The sequence below is a fragment of the Eurytemora carolleeae genome, unplaced genomic scaffold (genome assembly GCF_000591075.1).
Source record: "Eurytemora carolleeae unplaced genomic scaffold, Eaff_2.0 scaffold138, whole genome shotgun sequence".
Lineage (NCBI taxonomy): Eukaryota > Metazoa > Arthropoda > Copepoda > Calanoida > Temoridae > Eurytemora > Eurytemora carolleeae.
This window is the reverse complement of record NW_019396046.1, coordinates 46,620-63,897: the sequence shown is the minus strand read 5'-3', so window position 1 is coordinate 63,897 and position 17,278 is coordinate 46,620. Positions and strand designations below refer to the sequence as shown.

The 17,278-nt window shown below is 31.6% G+C and overlaps 1 protein-coding gene across 10 annotated transcripts; it reads left to right on the top strand.

Moving 5' to 3' along the window:
* Positions 1 to 1,855: 1,855 nt before the first annotated feature.
* On the top strand, positions 1,856 to 17,063 carry LOC111702559 (galactoside 2-alpha-L-fucosyltransferase 1). Of its 10 annotated transcripts, none has more exons than XR_002765446.1 (16): positions 1,856 to 1,932; positions 2,004 to 2,060; positions 2,873 to 2,961; positions 5,134 to 5,146; positions 7,734 to 7,787; positions 8,405 to 8,455; positions 8,946 to 9,030; positions 10,218 to 10,340; positions 10,770 to 10,834; positions 11,226 to 11,287; positions 11,855 to 11,927; positions 13,161 to 13,237; positions 14,304 to 14,575; positions 14,684 to 14,843; positions 15,017 to 15,074; positions 16,447 to 16,481. XR_002765446.1 is itself a non-coding variant. In XM_023474303.1 (16 exons), exons 1-16 carry the CDS (start codon positions 1,858 to 1,860, stop codon positions 16,960 to 16,962), a joined length of 1,377 nt encoding a protein of 458 aa, XP_023330071.1. In that variant the 5' UTR covers positions 1,856 to 1,857; the 3' UTR covers positions 16,963 to 17,063. The 10 variants fall into 10 exon arrangements, 8 of the variants coding, with proteins under 8 accessions (XP_023330071.1, XP_023330093.1, XP_023330062.1 ...); XM_023474303.1 differs by lacking the exon at positions 14,684 to 14,843 and adding an exon at positions 16,792 to 17,063 and having other exon boundaries at positions 8,435 to 8,455; positions 16,447 to 16,528; XM_023474325.1 differs by lacking the exon at positions 14,684 to 14,843 and adding an exon at positions 16,792 to 17,063 and having other exon boundaries at positions 14,304 to 14,431; positions 16,447 to 16,528.
* The last annotated feature ends 215 nt before the right edge of the window (positions 17,064 to 17,278 follow it).

Sequence of the window (17,278 nt, the reverse complement as noted above, 5' to 3'; positions counted from 1 at the left end):
CTGTACAACCTGACCAGAGCCCCCAAGTTTCAACTTTTTAAACGTTATGTTGCATCTGTTTGAATTTTTAGGTAGATACCTGTTTGAACTATACCGCCGTTTGAACTAATGTTCGTTTCAACTATTGTTCATTTGAACTACTGACATGACGTCATATCCTGTAGTTCAAATCAACATATTACTTGCTCATTTGAACTATTTTTTATCAATTCAGTTTTTTAAACATTGTTATAAATTTATGAAATTAGGTTATACAATTGAAGATATGTTTAAACTGCAAATGCAATTAGAAATATTTCAAATGAACTTAAAGTTAGTTCAAATGAAAATAAAAATAGTTAAAAACCAATTGTTCAAACGTGTTTATTTCATGCTCATTTAAACTATTTTTTTGTTATTTTGAAATACATGTTAATTTGAACTATTAACATAATAGCTCAAATGAAATAATTGAAAAACATAAAAATAGTTAAAATGAACAAAAAAATAATTCAAATTAACAAAAAATAGTTTAAATAAACATTTTTTTGTAATTCTGAGATAAAAACCTTCCCTGGGGTCATGCGAGGTCCCACAAAAAGATTGGGCTCGATCGGTTTAGCCGCTATGACGTTTGTACAGTTACAAATAAACAAACAAACACCCAAGCAGAGTACATTGTCGACAACTTGTGTCACATGATGATTGACATCTGATCTGCGAGATCTTAGACTCGACTTTATAGGAGTTAGGCCCAATGAAAATAAAACCGACCTTGGTTGGTTTCAGTTATAGAGAATAATTGGCTCCATGTTGAGTCATAAAAACCCGGAATGCGCCAATTAGAACATTGAACCAGTTTTTTGAACTTAATTCTGTGAAAATAAGATGCAACTTGAATCCGAAAGCTCCGGCCGTAAATAAGGCCAACGACTGATTAGACCTGCGTGGTATTTGCTTGAATTTTTTAAATCGTCGGCTCAGCCTCTCAGGTCTTTCGTAGTATAAACAAAATCTGGAATTTTATCCTTATATCATTGCAAAATATAAAACTAAATCTGCGCGTTTTACTATTTTTTTTAAATTTTGAGGTCATTCGACTGTACATTTTATGTTTTTTTGCCGTAAATGCTTATGAATTTTGCGGAAATTATAAAACTCAACAAGTTTGATCTTATCTTAATTGTGAGGAACAAATAGAATTCATAATGAAAAAGGTGTCAAGCCTCTTCCCCTACAGTGATAACCATAAAACTATGAAATAGAAAGACGACTTTTAGACGGATTTGAAATAGTCCAATGAACATGAATTACAGCAATTTTATTGATTATATATTGATTTGTAAGCCCGCGTTAAAGTTTTGTATACCGAAAGAGCTAGAAATTGTTCTTAATCTACATATAATATATCTACATATATAAATACATATGTCTTTGTTTGTATTACAGTAAAAAAGTAAAAAAGTACATGTGGTGAATGTGACCCCATTAAAGCTGAATAAAAACAAGATTTATTTGATATTTTTGATGTAAAATATTTTAACTTGACAATTTTCTTCTTTAATAGGTAAAAATAGTCTTTATCTTTCAAATTGTTTTTTCTCCAGCTTCACAGTTTATTTTATATTGTGACAAGACACCAATCTACCAAAACATCCAAAAATTTCTATCAAAAGTTTGCGAGTAAAAACGTTAAAAACGTCCAAAACAATTAGTCTAACACATACAGTGAAACTCATAACACTTGCAAAATCTAGTTATTTAGCCAAAAATGTGCACAATCAAAAATTGCAGGTCTTATTGCCCCCCCCCCCTCAGTGGAATAGGCTTAACACATATCTTTTGTATTATCAATGTAGAATCTATTTTCAGAGAAGTATGATCGAGAAGAAATACCTTACTCTTTTGTTTTTTGCTTTTTTAACATTTTTGAATTTGAAATACGAAATGGAGGTGGGTTAAGATTTGTAATTAAATTTATTGCTTTATGGCTACTATTTCTAAATATATATATTTATGTGTAGGTGACAGTGTCCACAAAAAGCCCAAAAATGTTGGAACACAATAATTTTGAATGCCTAGTAAGTTCCTATTACTATAACTTAAAGACATAATGGTTTAAATTATTCCACCAGTTGGTGAACGGACTCAGCAAGACTAGAGATGTGCATTGTTTTTGTGAACAAACTAAATTTTTCTTGAACATTTTGTTGTTCAGAAAACCACGAACGATGAATGTACAGGGAGCAAAAATATCAAAATATCAAATGCTAAATGATCAAATGCCTAATTATACAGTACAAACGCAGTACGCTTCAATAAGTTCTACACGCTAGAAATGTAAACAAATCAGAGAAAAATCATAACCACGGATCGTACTGCATTGTTCATCTTAAAACCGGTTAAATGTCAACAACAAAGGGAAAACGAAAACAAGGAGACGATAAGAGATAAGGGAAGAGAAGAATAGAGAAGAGAAGAAAAAAGAAGAGAAGAAAAGAAAAGAAAAGATAAGAATAAAGAGAAGAAAATAGAAGAGAAGAAAATAGAAGAGAAGAGAAAGAAGAAAAAATGGATTGCGTGTCGAGAGAGCCAGCATGTTAAAGACGTTTTATCATAAAAATATGTTTAGGAATACCTTAAACTTTAAAATTAACTTTATTGTAAAATTGTTTGATACTTTTGAAAAAAAAATAGTTGTCCTAACTGTTTAGCGTACATTTTTTTTGATCATTTAAAGATTTTTGATCATTTGGCATTTGATATTCTGATATTTTTGCGTACAGGGAAATGAAAAAAACGATATTTTTTTTTTAAATGTACCATAAAATAAACAAACATAAAACATTTTAAATTGTTCGACATGAATAGATTAACAAAGATTTTATCTCAGGTAAATCAAGTTGGAGGTTGTTTGCTGGGAACTAAAACCTTGTATTGTACGGGACCGTCTGGACAACTTATCTGTGGACCAAGAACTAGGAAAAATTCCATGTTTTTTTTAAATTTTAATTTTAGCGAAAGATTCTGTTAACATGAATTGTTTAATTGTTGACAAAAGGCGTTTTTGTTAATTTTTCTGGACAGAATAGTCAGTTCCTTGCTAAAAATGAACACTGAACAGATATCTGAAAATTGAGGGTTTTAAACGGGTTTAGCTAACCGGAAATGAACTGTTTGAACGGTTTTAGCTAACCGGAAATGAACGGGTCTAGCTAACCGGTAATGAATGGGTCTAGCTAACCGAAAATGAACGGGTTTAGCTAACCGGAAATGAACGGGTTTAGTTAACCGGACATGAACGGGTTTAGCTAACCGGAAATGAACGGATTTAGCTAACCGGAAATGAACGGGTTTAGCTAACCGGAAATGAACAGGTTTAGCTAACTGGACATGAACGGGTTTAGCTAACCGGAAATTAACGGGTTTAGCTAACCGGAAATGAACGGGTCTAGCTAACCGAAAATGAAAGGGTTTAGCTAACCGGAAATGAACGGGTTTAGTTAACCGGACATGAACGGGTTTAGCTAACCGGAAATGAACGAATTTAGCTAACCGGAAATGAACGGGTTTAGCTAACCGGAAATGAACAGGTTTAGCTAACTGGACATGAACGGGTTTAGCTAACCGGAAATGAACGGGTTTAGCTAACCGGAAATGAACGTGTTTAGTTAACCGGAAATGAACGGGTTTAGCTAACCGGAAATGAACAGGTTTAGCTAACCGGAAATGAACGGGTTTAGCTAACCGGAAATGAACTGTTTGAACGGTTTTAGCTAACTGGAAATGAACGGGTTTAGCTAACCGGAAATGAACGGGTTTAGTTAACTGGACATGAACGGGTTTAGCTAACCGGAAATGAACGGATTTAGCTAACTGGAAATGAACAGGTTTAGCTAACCGGAAATGAACGGGTTTAGCTAACCGGACATGAACGGGTTTAGCTAACCGGAAATGAACGGTTTAGCTAACCGGAAATGAACGGTTTAGTTAACCGGAAATGAACGGGTTTAGCTAACCGGAAATGAACAGGTTTAGCTAACCGGAAATGAACAGGTTTAGCTAACTGGAAATGAATGGGTTTAGCTAACCGAAAATGAACGGGTTTAGCTAACCGGACATGAACGGGTTTAGCTAACCGGAAATGAACAGGTTTAGCTAACCGGAAATGAACGTGTTTAGCTAACTGGAAATGAACGGATTTAGCTAACCGGAAATGAACGGGTTTAGCTAACTGGAAATGAACGGGTTTAGCTAACCGGAAATGATCGGGTTTAGCTAACCGGAAATGAACGGGTTTAGCTAACAGGAAATGAACGATTTAGCTAACCGGAAATGAACGGGTTTAGCTAACCGGAAATGAACTGTTGGAAAAAAGTTTGAATGTGCCCAGCCCTACACAATGGTTCAAATACAGAATTAAAATGGAAACTAATTATTTTCCGTTTTTCCGAGAAAAAATCTGATTTTTGGAACAAAGTTGCTAAAATTTCTAATTTCTGGAAATTGATGGACCATTTAATTTAATTTAAACTGTTTCATTCATACTCTTATAAATAAATGTACTGATAATTTTGTTTTTAAAAGTGAAGGATTATAAATTTTTTTTGTTTAAATCAAAGTCAAATTGCCAATCTGTCCTGAGCTGGGAACTCTTGTAATGAAGATCAATGTTTGTTCCTCATCTTTTGTTAATCTACAGATTGATTTAATAGATAACTGAAATTAATAGATTAAGCATTGATTCTCAAATATCAATGTTGATATCAGGATCAGGGTATTCAACACAAAAGTTCTGGTTCTGATTAAATTATTTAAAAACTACTTTACGGAGAAATTAGGGAACCCGTGGTTAAGTAAAATTGTCAATTTCCCGAGAAAGTAGTTTTAGTAATTGTAAACAATTTTATCATCTTTTGGGATGACAAGATTACTTAATTTTCCCATGGGACGTTAAAAGCGGCAAAAAATAATGAAAATTATTGTGAAAGCTCAACTGACTAGATTAGCATATTTTGAAAACCCTTCATTAATGAAATATTTTGTATTTATCATTTATGAGTTCTGGTCAAAAATATTATCTTTTTAAGAAATTACTTTTAAGTTTTTAATTTAGTGTATATACTTACTTTTTCATGGAGTTATTTTGATCAGTTCTGTGCTGAAGGTAAGCCTTTAAACATTAACACCCAGTGAGAACTAAAAAGTAATGGAATAGGAAGACAACATTTTTAAATCACTAAACAAGTGCACTGGGTCTGTACACTACACAACTGCTGTGTCTCATGCTCTATTTAAAGTCATAACTTGAGTCTAAAAGTCGTCTTCCTATTTCAGAGTTTTCTGGTTGTCTCTGTACCTCTCATTCTTCTAACTAATTTGTCCGGGAGCCTTTAAAGCTAAAATGTTCTTATCTTGCATCTTAAAGGATTTTCAACATAATTTGGACCAAAGACTTTTGCTAATCATAAAGACGAGGCGTTGGAAATTTATCCGACTATTGTGTACGCCTTTACACAATAGTCGGATAAATTTCCTGTATTGCTGTATTTGACGTCATTGGTTATTTTGGTTTTTTGAGAGTCTAACGATTGACATTAAAACCTTAGTTATTTAAGACAATTGTGAATGTGTTGCGCTAAAAATTAACTAAATTTAATGATATTAATTTGTATTTTAAAATTTATTTAAGTCTTTGATTTGGACTATTCAACTACCTATATCTTTGTACCAGCTAAAATTGTGAAAATTAATTCTATCTTTTCTATATTAAAATTGATAATTTTCAAGATAATTAAGAAAATTGACAGAATTTGTCTATTTTCAAGGTAGAATACCAAAGAAATATTACTCAATGTTACTCAGATACAGATTTAGATACATGATACAGATACAGATACAGATTTAGAGGGTGCTTTGGTGAATTATTTTTAATAGAGGTTATCTCCAGGCCCGTAGCTAGGAATTTAAAGGGAGCACAAAGTTCAAAATAGCATAGATAGGTAAGTGAGGGACGCGCCACTCGTGAAACATTTTTTTTACCTGAAAAACTTAAAAAGGATATAATTTAATGAAGGAAGAATAAAAAGCTAGATTTTTAACTTATCACATATTATAACTTATTAAGGTAGATATTTTGCATGTTTTCTTTCCCGTTAATTGCTATTGAGAAGCTATTTGCATCAAAACAAAAAAAACTGGAGGTACAGGGTGTCCCATGAAACATGACAGTTGGTAAATAGTTTTTAATGTCGTATTCCATATACTATATTTTTTATCAAAGGCGTTATGCAGTTTGTACAGTTTATTTCTTTCAGAAAATCTTTTGCTCAAATATATTTTACTTTGAAAAGAATTTTACTATTGAATGACTTCTATATAATATTTTTATTATTGTCTTTGGTATTATAACAACTTCACAAATTATGGAAGAAGACATTCTAAACTATTTACCAAGTGTCATGTTTCGTGGGACACCCTGTATAAGATGTAGAGATTTAAGCTGACCTATAGATAAATGGACTATTTTTGAATCACGAGTAATCAATACTTATTTTTGATAACAGGAAAGTAAAGGATATAAATGCCTGTAAAGATCAAGAAAAGCTCAGTTCAGTTTTCTTGAAACTAAAATTCGAAAAAAACTCCCCTGCAAGTTTGAGGATGATACAAATAAGAATGTGTAATAGCCAAATTCGTTTTACACAAACTTTTAATGTTTTAGACTTTCACAATGTTTCATACTAATATGAGAAGGTTTCAACATTTTAAAACTTTATTCTGTAGAAGTTTGCTTTTATCAAACATGCAAATTTGTTAATCTAGAAGAAAATATAAGGCAAAAATGATTGTTTTTAAAACGATAGTTTTTGCCTTATATTTTGACATACGGTGGTAGGCGATTATTTCAATATAACGAAGACGACTTTCTATTTAAAATTTGATTGAAATCAAGCTTTTAAACAGCATGGATACACAAAAGCATGGAAACACAGAGAAGCTGTCAATAAAAAAAGCTTCTCATAAATTACAAAAGGTTATAATTTGAAAAAAGCTTTTTAACAATAAAATTCGTCTTCATTATCTTAATATAATCGCCTTCCACCGTATGATAACAAATTTGCATGTTTCATAAAGGCAAACTTCTTCAGAATACAATTTAAAATCGTTGGAACCCTCTTAGATTGTCGTAAAACCTCTTAAAAGTCTTTAAATATATTCTTTAAAGTTTCTGTAAAACGAATCTAGCTATTGTCCATCGCTAAGTACAAGCAGCTTCTACTAAACCTGGCCATATTTTTTATATAATTTAAATTTGTACTTTTTGCAGTACGATGGTTTATTAGAATCATTAGTCTAATAAAAGATGGGAAAAGGATAATCTTCTCAAAATACAAAAAAATGTATTTAAACTCTATTATTTCACAAGACAGGATTGAAATAAAATTTCCCGAAATATTAATTTCAGAAAGTAATCAATTTTTCTTTAATTTGAAAAAAAATAATCCTTTACACAGCATATAAAGACAAAATTAAATTTTTTCAAATTCTTCCAATTTTTTCCCTTTTTTCCTTTTTTCTTTCATTTTCCGTTTTCTTCTTTTCATTTCTTCATTTTCTTCTTTTTTTTTGTCTCAGAAAGTGTGCCCCCCCTGTGCCATCCCCCCCCTCGCTACGGGCCTGGTTATCTTAAAATAACATCGACTAAGCCTTTAATGAATTTGTTGGAAAACTAGACTGTTATTGTTCTATAGACTGAATGCAATGGGAGATTAGGAAATGTAATGATGGCGTATGCTACTCTTCTGGTAAGTACTTACATTATGATTATGTATTAAAGGAACAAACTGTGATTTCAGAAATCTACTAAAATTTATTTACACATCCACACATTCAGTTATCCATTACTATAAAAAATTTTGATTTATATAGATAAAAAATCATTATTTCACAATGTCAACTCCATCCATACAAGCTCATCAGCAATAATAAGCTCAGCCATACCAGGAAAAGAACTTAATTATGTGTCAAAGCTTATGGTGGCCACTTCAAATGTTTGGTATAATTAACGTTTAGCGTTTTTCTTTTTGTAAATGTTCTAGTATACTGAATAAAAATGTAAAAAAGTTTATGTTTTTATTGATTTTTGATCCATTTCTGAAGTAATACTTAATCATGCTGTTGTACCCCATTTACAAATTTCGTAAAATCTTACGCAGTTCAACCAAACGTTACCTGATATTTAGGTTTAAAATGCGTTACTTGGTAAATAGGGCAGAATATTCTGAAACGATTTAAATAACTTAATCTGTGATTAATATTTTGCCCACGCTTACAAATACACAAGATTTATTAATTAGTAATAATTTGGATAATTGCTCATTTGTATATTTTTGTAGGTGCTATGTATAAATTGTAATTTCAGGAGAATTTACTTTATATTTGTTTTTTTCAGTATCTCTCCAAAGCATCCAAGGAAGTTAATCACTTGTTTAAATTGAACTTTTTCTTACCCAGGAAACATTTTAACCAACTATATGTTCTGATGGCAAAGATGTTGCGGGTAAATAATTCTGGACTTTATATCTTTTACATTGATTTGTCGGAGACTAATTGATTGTGGGGTAACTTGACTTCAGATTTACTAACGAGTTTTCAAGAACGTAGTAAAGTGGAGGCCAGCAGATATTGCTCATGATGATTAAAATTGTTGAAAAGGGCTTCAAACACTACCATTTAAATCCTGGTATTCATGTGAAGATATCCTATGTGAAAATTGATAATTTCCAATTTCAGTTTCACTTAATATTTTTTTTTTGGATTTAAGCAGCTGCAGATATAAAGAAAAAAATTGACAGAATTTATATCTTTCTGGGATAGAAAATGCAATTATATCTCCACTATTGTTACTTAGACAAAATTGGCCCTCCTTTTTAAGATCAAGAAATTGATTGATTGACTGATAGTACGGTTTAACAGCAATATTAACGAAGTATCAAGCAGAAATGATGGAAAATGCTTTTCAATCTGATGCATATATTTTTAAAGAAGGTAAACTTAACCTCTATTTTATATTGTCTGTCTGTTTAAATGTTTATTTATATCTAATAAATGCAGAAATGAATCCAGTGAAAACATCACATGTCCTCTTGTAAAAATACTTGGAGGGAAGGCAAAATTTACAAGATAAAATTATTACTAGAAAAAATGAGAACTTAGCGGCAAATGTGCAATTTCCCAGGCATCAACTTCCCAAGTCTATCCTAGCTCCCATCCTTGTTCTAGCCACAGTGCTTGGCCCCCTATTGCAGCCTGCAGCACCTGAGAAGTACTAACATAAGCTTTGGGAAGTTGCCGCTTGGGAAATTGCACATTTGGGAAGTTACCATTTTGGAATATTGTTATTTGGGAAGTCAACCTTAGGAAAATGCCCTTGGAAAAATACCTAACACCTGGTAAAATATAATTCTACAGATTACAGATGACTAAGTCATCAAATTGTCCATAAAATTGTCCATAAAATTAACAATGGTATTTTAACGTGGACCAGATTCAATAAATTGCAAGAAGTCGTTGAACTACTTAGAGATGGTTTAAAATCGGTTTTATGGCAGATTCAACTAGAAGTTTTAAAGTTTTGAACTACCCTATTGACTATAAAAAGCCAAACAGATTGATGAATACGATTTTTGTCGGCGAATATGTCTGCATCAGTTGACTTCAATTTAGGGTTGTTCAAAATCTTGAACTATGAATTGTGATTCAAGATTTTGTCACTTGAAAAGTTGTTAAACTGGCGGTGCCTGTAGGTACAGGGTGTCCCATTAAACATGACTCTAGCAAGATGACTTGAAGGTCATCTTTGGTTTTTGAAATAATTTTTGGCATTTTCTTGAAACCAAATTTTGGAAGTTAAAAACCTAGAGGAAAATACCCCTAGTCATGTCATTTTCAAACATAATTGTCAATAACATTTTTTTTCAAAAACGATAGTTGCTCATGCGTTTTCAAAAATGATCTTTATTTGTTTTCTAAAAGTTCTAAACGAGTGGGACGTTTTTAAAAACGATCGTTCTTTCCGAAAACGAAACGATTGTTTTTGAAAACGATTGAAAAACAAAACAAAAAACTAGCGTTTAACGATCGTTTTTAAAACGATTAACAACCCTACAATTGTAGTTTAGTGACCTCTTGCCAATTTATTAATTTTAGTTAGTGAGCTGGTATAACAATCCTAGGTATTGTTGATGCAAAGGGACCTGTGGAAGGAATAGCATCAATGAACGAGTATGGAGAATACTTTTATGATTCATTTCTTGAAAATATTAATAAATATCAGTTTAATAAGATACTTGATGTAGGTAATACAACAGTGTGATCACTGCAAATTCAATTTTTGCTTGTGCACAAAAATTTTAAAGAAATTTCACAAAGAACCTCCTGTAAGACCTAAGCATATGAAGAGTAGAAACAAGTAAATGCTTTACAAGGAAAAAATTAAACTAGTTAAACATACTTAAACATAGTTAAGGCCATCCTTAAAAGGTTTTTCTGATCAAGAATGCCTGTGATATCAATTCTCATCGCAAGGGGATTTTTTCAATTGTGGTATCTCATAAAAGGGACTTTGGCATCATGCTTTAGAAACAAATATGCAGGAAATTGTCAGAATTAAACAATTTTAAGTTAGAACAACAAAGGGTACCCAATTGCCATGTTGAAATGAAATGTTGAAGTTACGACAGTTCCTTTAAAAAAGGAATTAACAATGATCTAATCTACTATTGCAGGTATATACCCTTCACCTTTTTATCTTTTCTATACAATTCGAGACGAGTTGAAAAATCACTTTCAGGTAAAAACTAAAATAACTATATATATGATTAAATGACTGGTTTGGATTTTTGCCAATTTCTAACTTTCCCTGGATGCAGTTAACTTCAGAGCGCCAGACAGTTAACATAATTTGAAGTGTGAGTCTCAGTGGCATTATTCAAACATTTAACTGAGTAACTTTAGCAAGTAGCATGCCAAAATTTATACCTTAGTTTGAAAATTCTCCAAAAGGATTCTGATAAGGGAGGGAAAAAGATTTTTGAAGAAAATATATACACCCCTTGTATAAGTTATCTAATTATTTGTGGTAATAGTTTTGAAAAATATATACCCCTTGTATAGGTTATCTAATTATTTGTGGTAATAGTTTTGAAAAATATATACCCCTATCTAATTAATTGTGGTAGTAGTTTCACAATGAAATACAGAATGCTGCTTTTGAAGCTATGGAACAGTCTACTGTGAAGATTAGGTATAAGGGTTGTTTTTGAAAACTGTTTTTTTAATTGTGTGTTTTCTGCATAAGTGAATTGGGTAATGCCAATGTCTTGCTTGAGAATTAAAAGAGTTGTTGTCAGAATTAAGCAATTTTCAAGCTGGAAAAATGACGCTATCTTCAACGCATTATTGATTTAAAAGTTTGATCCTTGTTCCATCAAGCTGTCACAATTGGTCAAATTAAACAATAATTTAATGTTTGTTCTCTAATTCCATATGTCACCAGATGTGTTTTAAATGAAAAAGTGGAAGAAAAAAAACTCTGTTAGTTTGAAAATTGTTGAATTGCACCTAAAAACACGAATAAATTTGAAATTTGAAAGAAGCATGAAACAGGATTCTGCAGGATTTCATGTTTAAATATTTATTATGTTACATTTGCCTGATTTTTTAAAAATGAGGGTGTGTCGATAGTGATTTTAGATTTGACAGATTTTCAGTGATACTATAGTATAGACTGAACTCATGATGTCAGTTTCGGACCAAATCATGGGTTGGAACTTTTTCCCCCTGAACTATATTGATGTTGTTTACATTTAAGGGAGAAGTATAATGGCAAGAAAATAGTCAAAATAGCTGTTCACGCCAGAAGAGGAGATTATTTGATTACCCAGGTTATATCAAAGCAACATTCTAAACATTTTAAATTGTAAAGCATTTTATGTACCCCCACTCTTCCCCCCAGGGTTGTATCATAAAGAAATGTTAAATCCTGATGCGCTTCAATGTACGGGAAATGTCGTCTCTAACGCATTATGCAATGGAAAGTTAAAATCCACTGGAGCGCTGCGAGAGTAAGCAACTTTAATAAACAACCTTGCTCTCTTAAAAAAAAATAAAAAACCAGAGCTGGGAACTTTAGAATGGGATACCATTAATCCCGACTGCTTAATCCGAATATCCAATGTGGACACTTTTGATTTCTTGCTTAATTCACTCTTTTTTGGATATAGTACAGAAAAATCAAAAACCGGTTTTTTAAAATTAAGAGTACTTCCCGATTCTGTATATCAATCTGAAATGGCGCGCAAAATTTCAAATTTACCGGCTTCTAATACGCGACTCTAATTGGTTGAATTTTATATACTTTCCAGGATACAAGTACAAGATTGAGTTAGTATTAAGATTAAGAAAAAGAAAGGATTAAGCATTAATCTCAATATCCACCATTCTAAAGTTCCCAGCTCAGAGCTGAAAACTTTTGAATGGGATATCCTTAATCCTGATCCGATAATTAATCTGGAGATTAAAAATGAGAGGAGAACTAACAATATTTAATCTCGAGATTAAGAAAAAGAGTGGATTAAGCATTAATCCCGATATCCACCATACTACAGTTTTCAGCTCAGGTTACTTCAGTTTATAAATATTTTTTAACTAAGGAAATATAGTTTGATTTTGTGAACCAAATGAATTGTAATCATTATTTCTTCTAACAGTGTGACTTTTTATTTTAGAAAATGCTCGTTTCTAATTGTAAACTGAAAAACTCAAAACCCTTTTCAAGAATAAAAATAAATTTTCAGTAAAAAGACCTTTTTTACTTAGGTTAACGTCTGTATTTTTTTATTATTAGCTTTTTTCCTTTTAATTTTTATTGTGTCCTTTCTTTTCATACAATTTTTGGTTGAATTTTTATGCATTTATTTGGCTTATATCCAATATTGTCGTTACAAGTGCATTTACTTGGTTTATATCCAATATTGTCGTTACAAGTGCATTTACTTGGTTTATATCCAATATTGTTACAAGTGCATTTACTTGGTTTATATCCAATATTGTCGTTACAAGTGCTTAAATGCCAGAAATAAATTTTACTTCAAGACTAAATTCCTTTTTCTATTGAGAATGAGAAACTCGGGATTGTTATGCGTGATGACGAGATGTGGAGAAAATACTTTTTGTACTGTATTAATTTATTCAGGTATTTACAGGGTTACCCAAGAAAGGATGAGACTTCAGAGACGACTGTACGAAATTTGTCAGTTTCCTTATATTCATGATTGTCTGCAACTTTAAACTTTTTCCTTTCTTTGCAGCCAAATCATTTAAAGGTCACATTTCAGAGAGAATACTTAATTTAAACTTGAAATCGTCATATTTAAATAGTTTCTTGTCGTCTTTACAGTCTTATTCTTTGTGGGTGACCCTGTATATTATATATTGCTTGAATTGATTGAACAAAATATGTATGTCAGCTATAGCTGGCCAAACGGCTGGACCAAATTGGCTGATTTTTTTTAATTAACCCAAGAGTGCCCAAAGATTAACATTGGCTAAAAAAATCGAAATTTCTTTTTTTTTAAATCCAGTTTTTTTCAAAAATCGCATCTTTTTCTTCAAATTTCGTTTATTTTTATTCCACGAGCAGCGCCGGGCACTTGAGCTAGTAGTAATATAAAATTGTAATATCACAAGAATGATTGTTCATTTATTCCATTTCTGTGCCTAAATTGTTTTTGCATTGCATAATGCGTAATTAAGGTCCTGTAGAGTGTAGACGTAATTTCAAGTAACCTACCAAATGAAAAGCCAAAACGGTTGCCTTAAATCCTCCTTAAAGGGACAGACCGGCTATGTAAGGTAGTTGAACTAAGTATGCAGTGTTGTGGGCACATTCTTTAGAATTCATTTTAGACATATAAAACTTTTTAAATATCTGTAAATCCTGAGCTTGAGCACAAAGTCGACTTTCAAAATCGTACTTACTGCATACTCAGTTTAACTACCTTACATAGCCAGTCTGTCTCTTTAAAATGAAGGAAATATTGTTGTTTTTCTATCTTAAGTTTTGACTATTTCCCATATATATCCACAAAATAATTTTTAATGAAGAACAATAATTAAAAAAAGTTCCAGGTAAAACAATGAGTTTATCAAATTCTCCAAACTATTAAAAGGTACCTTTGGAATCGTACATGCTATGAATTCATGAACAGTCACTTAGAATTAAGTCTTATGTTGCTTACAGATTTAGAAATGTTCTCTAGGAATCGTATTGATAATGAAACTACAAAAACTGTATTCTATATGGCAAGTGAGGACACTAAGTGGCTCAAAGATAACTTTGGTCAAGAACCTGATATTGGATTTCCAGGAGAAATATCAAATCTTCCAGGTATTGGATTTCCAGGAGAAATATCAAATCTTCCAGGTATTGGATTTCCAGGAGAAATATCAAATCTTCCAGGTATTGGATTTCCAGGAGAAATATCTAATCTTCCAGGTATTGGATTTCCAGGAGAAATATCAAATATTCCAGGTATTGGATTTCCAGGAGAAATATAAAATCTTCTAGGTATTGGATTTCCAGGAGAAATATCTAATCTTCCAGGTATTGGATTTCCAGGAGAAATATCAAATATTCCAGGTATTGGATTGAAAGGAGAAATATCAAATATATTCCAGGTATTGGATTTAAAGGAGAAATCAAATCTTCCAAGTATTTGATTTCCAATAGAGATTTCAAATCTTCCAGGAATTGGATTTTCAGGAGAGAATTCAAATCTTCGATGTATTGGACTTCCAAGGTGGGTTGTAATAATTAAAATGTTTATTTAAATTTTTTTTTATGAATTACAAATTTAAAGCAATATTATCATAAGCAAACTAGTTTATCATTATTTTTATCATTCCACCCTATTTAGGGTAAAAAATGAAATGCTATGCTCAATGTTTATACACATTACATTTTTATATTTAGATCAAAAGATGCCCCCGAGAGATTTATTTATGTTAATACAATGTGATCATATGATCAGGTATTTCATGAGATTCTATTAATGTTTTATGAGATCCTTTCAATATTTTATAAGACTCTATTTCATGGAATCAAATTTTTATTGATCCGATCAATGTTTTATTGATCCGATCAATGTTTTATTGATCCGATCAATGTTTTATTGATCCGATCAATGTTTTATTGATCCGATCAATGTTTTATTATGTAATCCTGACAAAGTTTAGATATTTTTATTTAAACCGATTTATGTGAATAAAACTAGTAAACGGACAAGTTCACCATTTTCAAAATTTAAAAGTTCGCTGGTTTTTCTTACAGTTTTAAACAATAATGAGATAAGCACCAGTCTTTTGAACACTTTTTGAGCAATAAACTATTGAACACTTTTTGAGCAATAAACTATTGAACACTATTTTAGCAATAAACTATTAAAAACTATTTGATCAATAAACTATTGAAAACTATTTAAACAATAAACTTTTGAACACTATTTGTACAATAAACTATGAACACTATTTGAGCAATAAAATATTGAAATTATTTGAGCTCTAAACTTTTTAATACTATTTTAGCAATAAACTATTGAACACTATTTGAGCAATAAACTATTGAACACTATTGAGTCTCTGATACTCTGGTTGCAAGTATCTAAAGTAGTTGAACTATCTGTAGCTCGGAAGAGTCTCTGATACTCTAGTTCAGAGCATCTAAAGTAGATGTTGAGAATGAGGCTGTCCAATCTCTGTTGAGGCAGTTGATAAACTACCGGTTAGCTGTCAACTGACTGTCTGTTAGCAGTCAATGAAGTACAAGTCTCCAGGCCCTGATTAGAAACAGCGGAGCTAAGCTCTAACGTGTTTTCTATCTGGGATCCTGGTGTGTACTGATTAGTCTCCGACTCTTTTAGATTGCTCTGACTCAGAGAAGGAAACGGAGGGTTTATCGGAGGCAACCACGCCTTTAAATATTACAACTATTTAAGAGCAATCCAATTTTGAACACTAGTAATTGAGCCCTACACTTTTTAACACTATTTGAGCCATAAACATTTAAACACTATTAAAGCACTAATGTTTTGAATACAATTTAAACACTATTTGAGCCCCAACTTTTGAACACTATTTGAGCACTATACTTTTGAACACTATTTGAGCACTATACTTTTGAACACTATTTCAGCACTAAACTTTTGAACACTTTTTGAGCACTAAACTTTTGAATACTATTTGAACACTAAACACTATAACGCTGTTTGAGCCCTAAACTTTTAAACAATATTTGAACACTATTTGAGCACTAAAAATTTGAACGCTATTTGAGTACTAAACTTTTGAACGCTAAACTGTTAAACTCTATTTGAGCACTAAACTTTTGAACACTATAATGAATAGATCATATGGTACTTATGGCTTATGGGGAGGATTATGGAGCACTGGAACTGTTATGTATGCTACCTCTGGCCAACATATTGTAGTAAGCCCATATATTTTAAATTTTTAAATAATATTTACAACGACTATGATATATTTACAGCCACGGCCAAAGTTTGAATACATTTGTTTGAAAATTTAAACGCAAATTTAGGAAGTTGAAATATCTATGCAGCTTTCCTAGTAGGCATCACCATACTAAATCAATAAATCATTTACAAAGACGATATCACGCCACTGAATTCCCTTGTATTTTGAGACACCCTGTATCTTTTACGTATTTTTATTTTTTTGCCAATTGTTTAGGACGAAGAGCATTCTAATCGTATCAATAGTTCAAGCTGGGAGGCTGTTGACCTTAATAGATTTATGACACCAACCACAACAACAACAACAACAACAACAACAACAATAGCATCAACAACAACAACGACAACAAGTACATCAACAACCACCATTGGTGAAACTGGACCCTGAATGATTAGTCAGTGCCCCACCCCCCAACTCAGGGGGGGGGCACCCATACAAAAAAAATACTTTAAAATCTCATTTTTGCCTTCAACTGAAAAAGTTTAATTAAAAAAGCTTTAATCAATACTGCCTTCAGAGTAAATATATCATTGATATCATTATTTATAATTATACAATATGTATTGTTCCTATGAAAATATAGATATATTTTAAGAAACGTTTCCATCTCTATTTTTCCCCCATTGAAGTTTAAACCACAGAGGAAGTGTCTGACGAGTCCACTTCAGAAAATTACTTGTAATTTATTAACACTTATTATATA

Bases quoted from the DNA above. Each gene is read 5' to 3' on its own strand.
- LOC111702559 (XM_023474294.1), top strand. From the start codon at position 1,858: ATGATCGAGAAGAAATACCTTACTCTTTTGTTTTTTGCTTTTTTAACA. The intron at 10,341-10,769 runs GTAATACAACAG...CTACTATTGCAG, and splicing joins TAATAAGATACTTGATGTAG to GTATATACCCTTCACCTTTT. The intron at 14,576-15,016 runs GTATTGGATTTC...TTTTATATTTAG, and splicing joins AGAAATATCAAATATTCCAG to ATCAAAAGATGCCCCCGAGA.